At 41.3% G+C, this 12,260-nt stretch overlaps 1 protein-coding gene across 3 annotated transcripts in view; it reads left to right on the top strand.

Moving 5' to 3' along the window:
* Positions 1–12,260, top strand: part of nt5c2a (5'-nucleotidase, cytosolic IIa) — a 25,473-nt gene continuing 13,213 nt past the window's right edge. Inside the window, exons 1-11 of one of the 3 annotated variants that reach the window (XM_079513299.1) lie at positions 1–72; positions 2,707–2,830; positions 6,356–6,429; positions 7,787–7,904; positions 8,576–8,671; positions 9,375–9,466; positions 9,813–9,870; positions 10,036–10,129; positions 10,676–10,729; positions 11,891–11,974; positions 12,133–12,174. In XM_079513299.1, coding sequence (XP_079369425.1) covers positions 2,730–2,830; positions 6,356–6,429; positions 7,787–7,904; positions 8,576–8,671; positions 9,375–9,466; positions 9,813–9,870; positions 10,036–10,129; positions 10,676–10,729; positions 11,891–11,974; positions 12,133–12,174 — 813 coding nt within the window. In that variant the 5' untranslated portion in view covers positions 1–72; positions 2,707–2,729. Of the gene's footprint in view, positions 73–338; positions 395–2,706; positions 2,831–6,355; positions 6,430–7,499; positions 7,596–7,786; positions 7,905–8,575; positions 8,672–9,374; positions 9,467–9,812; positions 9,871–10,035; positions 10,130–10,675; positions 10,730–11,890; positions 11,975–12,132; positions 12,175–12,260 lie in introns of those variants that run through there. The other 2 variants (XM_079513300.1, XM_079513301.1) reach the window with 2 other exon arrangements.

The raw sequence follows: 12,260 nt of genomic DNA on the forward strand, positions 1-12,260 counted from the left end.
TGCGCATGCTCCGTCAGAAATATCCATCACATTAACACAAACACAGGCAGAAGGAGTTTACATTCAGCAGGGGTGAGTGGACTGGAAAATGTCCGTGCGAATTTGTTTGCCTTTCTTGGAATGAGTGCATTTTATACATTAAACCAGACGTCACCCTGTCGCATTGAAGTGTCAGTAACATTTTAGTATGCAGGCGTTCCCTTTCATTAAATATAACTTTGCATACTTCCCGAGTCCGCTAGCTGGCTAGCTTAGCTTGGCGCAATGCTCAGTTTATATTCATTGCGGGGACACAGCTGTCAGACCAGACCTATAGAAATGTACTACTGCTATGTGTCACACACACAGCAGAGGACCTATCGAAATGTGTGACTCTATGGTAAACTTATTACCGGTATGTGACGTGTTCTCGGCTTCATGATGTTATGTTGGTACAGGCCAGTGGCTCTCACACATTTTCATATCCACAAAACCCCCTAATTGATATGTATTTTGTTTGTTTCAGCAGGGAACCATAAGAGAAGATTGTGTTGTTAAAATGTTCCAAATCTTTCTATTTAAATATTATGCAAAAATCCAGTAGCCACCACACTACAGTATAAGTGGTATAGTTTGAGGGTCCCCTACGGACGGCTGCAATTCGAAACTGGCCCCCGTAAAATCTGAATCCCCCCTCCATCTTTTCCCTTTTTACCTCCATTATGATGAATTCCTATTCTGTTCTTTGACTATATAGAAGTGTCTATTATGTCTCTAAATGTTTTGATGAATTGAACAAGGTGGACCCTCTTGTAAACGGGTGATGATCTCCTTGTATTAAACAATGTTAAACTCACCAAAATTGCAACTGTAAGGCAAGCTTGAATGATCCTCTTTCAATCTGCACATAGTTTGTTTCATAAAATCACACCCGTGTGAAGTAAGTGGGGGTCCCCGGGGGGGGGTTCCAGACCCACAGGAACGCACCCAGAGTGCCGGCCCGATTCCGGCGAGCCGCCGCGCGTCCGAAACGGTTGAGAAATTACAGTTACCGTGTGGGGGTCCCTCTACTGTACCCTCTACTGTACTGTACTGTCACTGTACTATACTGGCACACCCAAAATCACCATATATACAGTTAATATGTGCGTGTGTGTTTGTGTGTGTGTTAGGTTGCGCACAGGTGGTGAAAAACAACCATGCTGTTTTCGTGCTCAGACGCACCCAGCCAGCCAGCCACCCACACACATAGTCACTTAAGGAAGTGGTTGCACCACTTAAAAATCCTTCTGACGTTATGTATCAAGTTGTCACCACCTCAATTCTGATGCCACTTTTGGCAGATGGTCAAGGTCAAGTTTATTTATATGTCCCAAGCTAGGCAATTCATTTTACAGCAGATAATAAAAGCTCTAAAAGACAGTACAGTAAACATACAACAACAAGAGACATACGTATACATTATCACAAGATACAGATCATTAGAGCAGCAGCAGATACAACAAATAATACTGGCAATAATATACTTTGAAGAAAATGTAAAAAATAATATAATGATGTGTTGTAGATTTTCATATTTGTACTATTTTTGGAAAATGTATAACATTTTTCAATGGAAATGATTATGAAGATTATGCTAAATAAAGTGACTATCTCAAATTATTGCGATTAGGCGATTATGTAATAATTGTGACAGACTTTATAGATAGATACACAGAGGATGCTACTGTGCACTTTAAAGTGACATTGTCGCCTGACCCAGCCTGGTGGTGAGCTCTGCTTGTGGTCCAGTTGTCTGGGTGTAGCTGATAAGATTGACAAGGCAGTAAGTAGTGGCAGGCGAGATTTTTTGTTATCGGGTCCTGGCTTTGCGGTGTGTGACCACGGCTATATTTATTGCTGTAGTGTTCTGGCAGCTTTTGATATTACTATTAGTAAGTAAACAACATCAGGAAGAAGCAGGACTCAACCATCAGGATTCGAACTCCATTCTTTTATTGTATATGTCATCACACCGGAGAGAGACTAGTGTCTCCCTCCAGAGCTTCCCCCAGCACTCCCCACACATATTTTATACTTTCAGCAGTGTACAGAGTTTCAGGAGTAACAAGAGATGGTCATTCCTTAAATGGACTCTATTCTATAGTTAACTCACACAGTTTGAAATAGGTTTACACGAGTCGGCAGTCTCTAATGAGTTTGTCAGTGATGAACAGGTGGTAATTAGAGTGTTAAGTATCATCTACTAGTAGGCTACATTAAATTAATCAATACCATAGTGTTTATATGCATTTTCGCCACCACAGTAGCTGTTACTGTCCCGCTCTTGACATCTAATTGTTTTTATATCATAGAAGGCATATACCAGGTATCATTCTTACTTCTGTCACGTGACGTCCAAAGTCCCTAACAATTCTATAAGTTAGATTATTAGTTGAATATTGCAGACAGTATATCCTTCCTGTTGCTGTTTTGGTCTTTCTTGAGTTACACTCATCATGTGATATCTGATAGTAGGCTATTGGCTAAGCTGTAAGGCTTAAGTGGAAACCCAGTGTCCACCAAACAAGATGTCTATTGACCCAGACACATGTTACTGAGCAGATTAAAACGAACAGTTACCCGGCCTGGAACGTAAATAGTCACCATGCTGTCACTTGCATTTATTTCTTCCATATCATTGCAGCCTCAGTTCATTTGATACTTTGTTTCCCCCATTCTTCACAGGAACAGTTTGTAACGGTTTCAACATGGCGACTTCATGGAGTGACCGCTTACAGAACTATGCAGATCTTCCAGCCAATATGGACGGTGTGACGATGAAGAAATACAGACGAGAGTCTCACCACAGGTACAGTATATGTTGTCAGGGTTCACAGACCCTTTACTCCAGTCCAAATAAATACATAATCAAAACAAAGACACTTATAGAACGGTACTCTCCCCGAGACAACGTATGTACAGTCATCTGTATGTATGACTGTCAAAAATGTACTGTATGTTGATTGCATTGTGTTATTTATTTTTGTATGTGTGTTCTGAGAACAAACACAAGGTGGAGCAGGGTTTTGGACACTGACTGTTATGATCAAGGCTCAGCCATTATCTTGGGAATGTGAATAAAATGGTAACTCAAAAAGTACACTTTGCCAAAAACATGTGCAAGAGTTGTCACTTTAACAAAACTATTGTTCAATATTTGGAGCAGAAATGTGAGTTTGAATTGATTTATTTCAAACTGAATAAACTATACAGGCCTGCGGTTGGTTATTAGGTATTTACCTTTGTATAGAAAAGAGGGCAATCAGGGCATAAGCAGATGGTAATCTGATATATTATATCAGATCATATATTATATGACTGAATAGAATAATGAATTAGTGAAACTATATCATATATTATAGACCATATTCACACGGCAGCCATCTTGCCATTAAGTTCATGAAATGCCAGTCCGTTGCCACCCTGTTCTTTTCAATGCAAAATGCCAACATGGCCACTGTTTGCATTATGGTCTATAGAATATATCCTATACATATACAGGTATGTATATTTTTTCTCTAGCGTTTTTTAAAATGCTGATTGCTGTCACCAGGGGTGTAATGGTGATTCTTTTTTACTGAGGGAACGCTATTTTAATGACGCCACTTGCGCGCCTTCATGTGCCCACAGAACATCTCCAACCAGCATCATCAGCATTTATTATTTATTTATTTATTTGACAGGGACAAAACTCATGAATCAACATGTCAGTTTTCACCTCAATGTAAATGGGCCAGAGTTAGCCAAAGCTAAATTTCATCTGTAGTCCCTGTTATGCTATAGCATGAGTCTCTGCAGTAGTGAAACTGAGGCTGAGGCATACTTCTTGCGTGCAGATAAGATGCTAGCAGCGGCAGTACTGTAGCCATAATATGCATACAGTATATACTGTGTATGTGAAGAGAGAGGACACATTTGCCTGTATACCTGTTATGCAAAGTAGCCTTTTGGGTTCTTGGCTCATGAATCGAGGGGGGCGTGGTCTAGCGTGCACGCGCTTGCACATCCGTACCTTGTGTGTGTGTGTGTGTGTGTGTGTGTGTGTGTGTGTGTGTGTGTGTGTGTGTGTGTGTGTGTGTGTGTGTGTGTGTGTGTGTGTGTGTGTGTGTGTGTGTGTGTGTGTGTGTGTGTGTGTGTGTGTGTGTGTGTGTGTGTGCGCGTGAAAAATAAACAACTGGGAACGATGTGGTGTTGCGTGAAGCGATCAGTGCACCCCTGGATGTGACCATACAAAAAAGTAAACTTAAACTTGCCTTGTATAGAGCGTCGCAGTTCCGCAATCCCCCATGGACCAGGAAATGAATCCCAATGCATTTTTCCCATAGACATTTCAAAAAGTATTTATTTAAAGACGCCGCGGACAAAGCCAACTCAAAGCCAACTCAAAGCCAACTCGAGTCAAACAATATTTTGGACCAAACAAATAATTACAAAGAAGAAAAACAACAAAAAAACGTGTTGTAACCTGCCGTTTTTTCTTCTTTCTAATTATTTGTTCGGCCCAAAAAATTGTGTTTGTTGTCATGATTTGTCACGACTCGAGTTGGCTTTGTCCGCGGCGTAAACGTCTTTAAATAAATACTTTCTGAAATGTCTATGAGGAAAATGAACGGAGAATCATTTCCTGGTCCATGGTAGGGGGCGGGACTGCGACGCTCTATTGTACCAACATAGGCCTAAACTTAACTGTGACAGCCCTATCATATGTCCTCTTGGTGATGCAGTTGTATGACATAACTGAACACATTGGTTATGCACTGACGGTGAAGCGAGACCAAAACCTACAGTACAGTAATGGGGTATAGGCTAGAGCAGGAATCTCTGATAGTTCCATGGTAATGGTTAAATTATGCTCCGCCTTAACGCAGAGAAGAGCAGATCTACAAGCACGCACCGCGTAGGCCGGCTGTTTTCGCAGAACGACGCAACGGAGTATGAATCAGGTTTAACGCTGTCATCATCACACATTGTATTCTCTATCGCAAAGCTTTCCAAAGGATCTGGCTCAAAACCATCCTGCGATGAGGTATGCCATCCTTTTGTTGTTGTTGTTGTTGTTGTTGTTGGGAGGGGGTATCATGTGAACTGATTGACCATCCAATCTCCATGGAACTGCTGTTAAATCCATACTGATCCTGAGTGAGTTGGGCTGTGGATCCAAAGCAGCAGTAGGTTGCTGCTCTTGAATCCGTTTCCTCGGTCATCCTGTGTCTTTCATTTGATTTCCATTCCGTCCATCCCCATCCATCAGTTCAGTGTCACCCCACATCATCTGAATAGAAACTTCGGCCAGGATTGCGTCAGAATTTGATAACAGAATTTTATGTAGGTTTTTTGATTTATACAGACAATGAAGTGGGTGGTTAGCATGAGAAAGTTTCCTTTTTTGTTCTTTGACATGACTTTTGAAGACTTTCTTTTGTTCGAAATGTGTACAAATGGGTGTTGGCCGTGGAGATGGTCTTGTTTACAGATCTGTATCTGTTGTCTGCTATAGAGGTTTAAACCCATTGCAAACACTGTAAGGAACACTACGATAGGCAGGTAGTCCTCATAGCGAAAAGATGGAGAAAATGTGCACCTTTCTTTTTATTAGAGAATTAAGATTTGGTGCTTGGCAAAGAAGTTTTTGGTTCAGATGCAGTGATTGGTTACTGTAACCAAAAACCTTGCATGCTTGTTGTTGTTGTGGTTGCAACTTGCTTCATCTGTTTTTTAGTAACTCTTTGGAAGTTTCCTTGAAAAATAACTTCTCATTCAGCAACCATTGGTAAACCAAAGGGAAACTGACATGAGCCATGTTTTGCTTTGTTTTGTATTTTATGTCTATTAACGAGCTTTGCCTTTTATTTTCAAAGAAATATTGACAGAATGCCCTTTCAATGGGTTTTTGTCAATTATTCTTTAGTGCTGGGCAATGTATTGACTTGAGTTCATTCATTATATTTCAATAAATGATATGAAAATGTCAAGGATCAAGAATATTCTTATTTTATATTCAACAATGTAAGGGGGAATAATTTGCCAAACTGTGTGGACTGTGTACAGCAGGAACACAGTAGAGCAGGTCAGTCTTCACCTAATACAAATGCATAGGGTGGAAGTATATTGTTGAATTCTGTAATTATGGAGCCATAATTGGGTCCACGCTACTACATTTTTGTTTTAAAACGGAAACCCCTAAAATGAAGACGTGTGAAAACGCTACTGACCCTGTTTTAATTTGTAAACTCTTATTATTATAGACGTGCAGAAACTGAGACATTTGAAAATTATGACATCTGTGTTGTGACCATGCATTAAAATACCCACCGTTTGTTTTCCTTCTCCCCAGAGTTTTTGTCAACAGAAGCCTGGCAATGGAGAAGATCAAATGTTTTGGTTTTGATATGGACTACACTCTGGCAGGTATGTGCAGGTTCACAAATTCGAACTACTCATGTATAACCCACAAACTAAATCAACCTTCGTCAAGGGATGGCTTTTGGATTTTATTGCTACACACACACACACACACACACACACACACACACACACACACACACACACACACAAATGGTAAATGGTAAATGGTGCATTTATATAGCGCCTTTATCCAAGGCGCTTTACATAGATTGTGCATTACATTCACCCATTCACACACACACACATTCATACACCGATTGCGGCGGAAGCCATGCAAGGTACCAACCAGCACATCGGGAGCAATTTGGGGTTCAGTGTCTTGCCCAAGGACACTTCGACATGTAGCCAGGAGGAGCCGGGATTCGAACCGCCGACCCATGGATCATTGGACGACCTGCTCTACCTCTTGAGCCACAGTCGCCACACACACACACACACACACACACACACACACACACACACACACACACACACACACACACACACACACACACACACACACACACACACACACACACACACACACACACACACACACACACACACACACACACACACACACACACACACACACACACACACACACACGGCAGTGCTAAACCTGGTAGCTGGAGGTTATACAACCTGCATACAGCCTACATTTCTTGACTTGGCTCTTGTTTTTCCACCCTACAACCTGACTCCATGCCTCGACTGTGACACACAGAATGCACCCTATCACTCCATGTCCTCTCTCTGCAATCTGTCTACAACCCCTGCTCCCCCTCCAATTCCACCCCCACACTACTGCTCTGATTACTGGAGCTTACCATTGTAACTCAAGGTGCTCACATCTGGCTGTTTCTAGGGACCTGCCCTGCCTATGAGTGGACGGTAAACTAACTCCACACGCTACTGTGGCTAGTGATGAGTGAAAGTGGTAGGGGGTGTTGATCTGGGATGCCAGTGTTAGTCGCTGTGGACCAGAGCCAGGTGCTAAATGGGAGGCGATGACCTCAACTGATACAGGGCACCGTTGGGATAGTAACTAATAGCTAGTAGCTAGTAACACAGATCACTCTTCCCCGGTTTGTCGACGGGGGAATCTCTAGAGTTGGAACAGGAAACAATTTGCCAGGGAGGAGATTGAGAAGCAATATGACACTGTGATCTCTGCCCTGTTCAACAATGTAAGCTTATCAAAGGTTGGGAGCAGGATTTCAAAGAAGTTAAAGAACCTGGATTTACAGGGGTCGTTAACAGCTGAATTGTTCATTTTGTGGTCGTATCATGAGCTCTAACCAAAAGGTTACCTGATATTTGACTGTGTGAACTTGAATGAATGTTACATGTACGTGAACTCGTGTCCTGCTTTCTTCAGTGTACAAATCCCCAGAGTACGAGTCGCTGGGTTTTGACCTGACAGTGGAGCGCCTGGTGTCTATTGGGTATCCGCAAGAGCTTCTCAACTTCGTCTATGACCCTTCCTTCCCCACCAGGTTGGTGTAAATCAAATAAAAAAGAACACTGAAGTAGTGCTGCACAATTAACCCATTCAGGCCTGACGTCGAAATTTAAAAAAATCTAAATCATCATGACAATTTTCTGAAAGATTTGAGGCACATTTTAACGATTTTTCAAAAATAGCAGACCTACAAGTTCATAGTGCGCCACTCGGTGGCGCGCTATGAGCTTGTAGATCTGCTATTTTTCAATAGCTAAAGTATAACAGAATGCTTGAAACACCAAAAGGGGTTCCCCGCCCAGAATGGGTTAATGGAAAAAAGATCGAGATGTAGATTCAGACACCTATGCAATCTCATTTTGTGAAGAATCGTGCAACACTAGTTGGCTGTCCAATATTCATTTTAGTTACTCTTATATTTTTGTTTATGTATTTTTTTAATACATATTTTCATGGAAATTGTGAGAATAGTGTGAGAATCGTGATCTCTCTTTGTGGAGGAAAATCGAGATTCACATTTGGGCAAGAATCGTGCAGCACTACACTGAAGTCATAACCCATCACGTCTCTCTTGTCTTGACTTGCACACACTCCTATCTCTCTTTTTTTCTTTCCTGTCTCTGTCTATCTCTCTGGACACCTTATCATGCATCTCAATCTCTCTGTCACACACTCTCGCCCTCTCTCTGCTGGCTTTGTTCACAGAGGTCTAGTGTTTGACGCGATGTATGGGAACCTGCTGAAGGTGGATGCGTACGGGAACATCCTGGTGTGTGCACACGGCTTCAACTTCACCAGGGGGTGAGATCTGCTACTCTGTTTTCATTGAATGTCAAATAACGTTTAGTAGGGAGATTGTTCAAATACCCGAAAAACCTAAAACACAAGTTGTTTCGGGCTGAAGAGAATAAAATATGAAACAACCGAGACCATCAGTCTCACAGATCAGTGCCCACAGATCATTTGTTATAAAATCATTCTAGGAGGTTGTAAACTTTTGTTAGATCAATCTTACCAAAAAACTAACCTCAATCCCAACCAACACACTTGTTACCATTGCGTTATACATGTTAGCCAGTCCACAGTTCACAGCTATGTCTGTTATGACAGGAAACCTCTACATAATGTATTATTCAGTAAATGTTTTTCTACTGCACTGTATCGCACAATTTCATTTATCATCATTTGCCGCCCATCTCATGCACACAAAAAGGTTTTAAAGATATTTGAGGAATTGTATAGAAACTAGACGTTTGTGGGTTTTTTGATTATTAGAAAATAATGTGCATAAAAAGTGGACAATGTGAATAATGAAATACCAACTCCTTTCAATTCAGATGCAATATGTCTGTTTTATCGTTATTGTGAAATCATCTTACAGTAAGAGTGTAATGGTTGATACCCCCAGTAAATGGAAACAAAAGCATTGCAAACAATGGAGTTACGTTACGGTCATACAATTCCCAGAAAAGGCTCATCTCTGTTTATTCTGTATCCTATACAGGCCTGAGCACAGGGAGATGTACCCCAACAAGTTCATTCAGCGTGGAGATACTGACCGCTTCTATATCCTCAATACCCTCTTTAACCTTCCTGGTAAGGAAACGCATACATTACACGTAGAAAAACAAAATCTGGCATTATTGTAACAATTTTCGGGTTTAGTTTGAAGGTATCATATATTAAAATCTGCAAAATGTACTGTAGAGATACGATCTTCTGTGCATCCACAACCTTATAGCAGGAGTAAGTTCTCAGCACTTTCTACTGGACATTATGAGGAAAAAGAAGTTAGCACTAATAGCACTATATGAAAGCAGTTCACACACATTATATATGTACATGTAAAAGCAATTGTGTTGAATTGGTTGTGATATGTCAAAATGTGTGAGCAGTGCATTATGAGGCTTTACCTATTCTAGTGTTTTGCCATCTTCCTCAGAAACGTACCTCTTCGCCTGCCTTGTTGACTTCTTCACCAACTGCCCTAGTTACGCAAGGTATGTTTAGATTTTGCAGTCAACAACCAGCAGCAAGTTTCCTTGCTGCTGGTTGTTGCAACTCCACCACAGTTCGCAAAGAATCAATTATGTGGTTTAGAAATATAATGAATACAGTGTATAATACAAGTGTACAGTATATTATTTCCGTGAATTTTTCCCCAGCTGTGAGATGGGCTTTAAAACTGGAGACCTCTTCATGTCCTTCAAGAGCATGTTTCAGGATGTCCGTGATGCCGTGGATTGGGTCCATCTCAAGGTCTAATCGTCTCTTAATTTTCCAGCTTTCTCCTACAATTATGCCACGATCACACGTACTTAAATTGATCTAATTGCTTTAACCATTTGAACCCTACATGCAGTATATATTTCATTGACCGGGGTCTTCCAGTCTATACTTGGACCCCTCCCTTTTCCCTCTATACCAAATCTCGGCTGTGTTTAGCAAAAATCCACCTATTTTCAGCAAATGTTCGCCTGTCATGACTTGCCCAGAATAGGGGCCCTACGGTTTAAGTGCTTAAACACTTGCACCCTAGCATCCCAATTCTGGTGGAACATTCGCCAAAAACGGCAGATGTACAAGCTAACAACACGTGGATACGTGACACGTTGTGAGCTTTTAGATCAGCCATTTTCAGCAAAGAGATTCGGTGCAGAGGGAAAAAGGAACAGACGGATCCAGAGCCAACGCCGGTCAACTCAATACTGTTACTGTATTAGTATACTCGGTATGAAGAGTTTATGTGGTTAAATATACTCTGTTGTATTCTGATGTCTGTGTTTTATTTTGGCTTATTCATAGGGGTCTTTAAAAGAAAAGACAGTTGAAAACCTGGAGAAGTATGTGGTAAAGGATGTGAGTAAACTCAGCTGTCTAAACATACTGTACCATGTGCTTTCAATAGCAAAAGCATTGGGGAAGTAATGTAAATCTGCTTTAACAGTCGCCATGCTTTTTCTTTTCTTTTTTTTTAAGATTTGTTTTGGGGATTTTATGCCTTTTATTTATAGGACAGTAGACCGACAGGAAATGTGGAGTGCAAAGCAGCAAAGGTCGTCAGGATTCATTTGCATTCTAGGTGGCCAGAGCACTATGCCAGCTGCCCGGGCCACTGTAAAGGAGTCTCATTTGATTGATTTTCAGCTATTTAATATCATTCCTATTTATATAATCCTCTAAAATCTAATTCTACTAGTTTCTAATTGTTTCACAGCCTCTGTTTCTCTAACCTGACTCGGGGGGAACCCAGTGTACTCTCTGCTGCCCCATCTGGCGGAGTCAGGTTACTGTTTCTCCCCATAGAGAGAACAAGACGTTTTTGTTGAGTGTAGCACAGTTCTTCTTGTCTTTCCATCCATCCATCTTCTACTGCTTATCCGGAGTCCAATCACAGAGAGAACAGTTCCACTTCCAGCAGAGAATCCCACACTTCCCTATCCTGGGCTACATTAGCTAACTCTTAACTGTGGGATCCTGAGCCGTACCTATTCTACCCAAGCCAGCGTGGAGGTTATAATCCCACTATCTGGTCCTTGGTCTGCCCTGTGGTCTCTTCCCAGATGGGTGCGTCTGCAAGACCTCCCTGTGGAGGCACTCTGCAGTAGGCATCCGTATTTGATGTTAGAAACCATCTCACCTGGCTCCTTTCCATATAAAGGAGCAGCAGCACTATTCCCAGTCTCTCCAGTACAATCAAATGCTACTATGCTTACTTATGGTCGGAAGGGCAATGGAAAATCAGTTTTTGCATACAACTCCTTTTAACACGAGTTAAACTATATAATTAGGATGTTTATATAACACATTTTACCTTACCTTTATGTATGTATCCCAATGCCTTTGTTATTGATTGTGTTTCCGCATTGAATAGCATTCAATCAATATTCAATATAACATGTTCTGGTGATGGCTTAGTGGTGAATTAAGCCATTTCTCTGGAGATACGTCTCAGACCAGATTCCATGTGATTTCACCCTTATCCCTCACTTCTTGTCTCTCTTTTCTGCCTCTGTCCAGCCTAAGCTTGCTCTCCTCCTGAGTCGTATGAACGAAGTGGCTAAGGTCTTCCTGGCTACCAACAGTGATTACAAATACACAGAGGTGAGCTGTTCTGAGACTAACAGAGTTGAATCCATCGCACCTCCTTTAACGCTTCTCAGTGGGTACATACTGGTAGTATTTATTTAAATGTTTGTTTTGGGGTTTTTTTGTTTGTTCGATTGCTCATATTTGTAAAATGTACTGTTGTCTCCTTTCAGAAAATCATGACCTACCTGTTTGACTTTCCCCATGGGCCAAAGGTAAAACATTCAGAACGCATTAACAAAAGTGGCATCTTGACTCCCATGGAACATTGTATCAGATATTACATGAAGAAAGTGTGTGT

The sequence above is a fragment of the Electrona antarctica genome (assembly GCF_951216825.1).
Source record: "Electrona antarctica genome assembly, chromosome: 10".
NCBI classification, from domain to species: domain Eukaryota; kingdom Metazoa; phylum Chordata; class Actinopteri; order Myctophiformes; family Myctophidae; genus Electrona; species Electrona antarctica.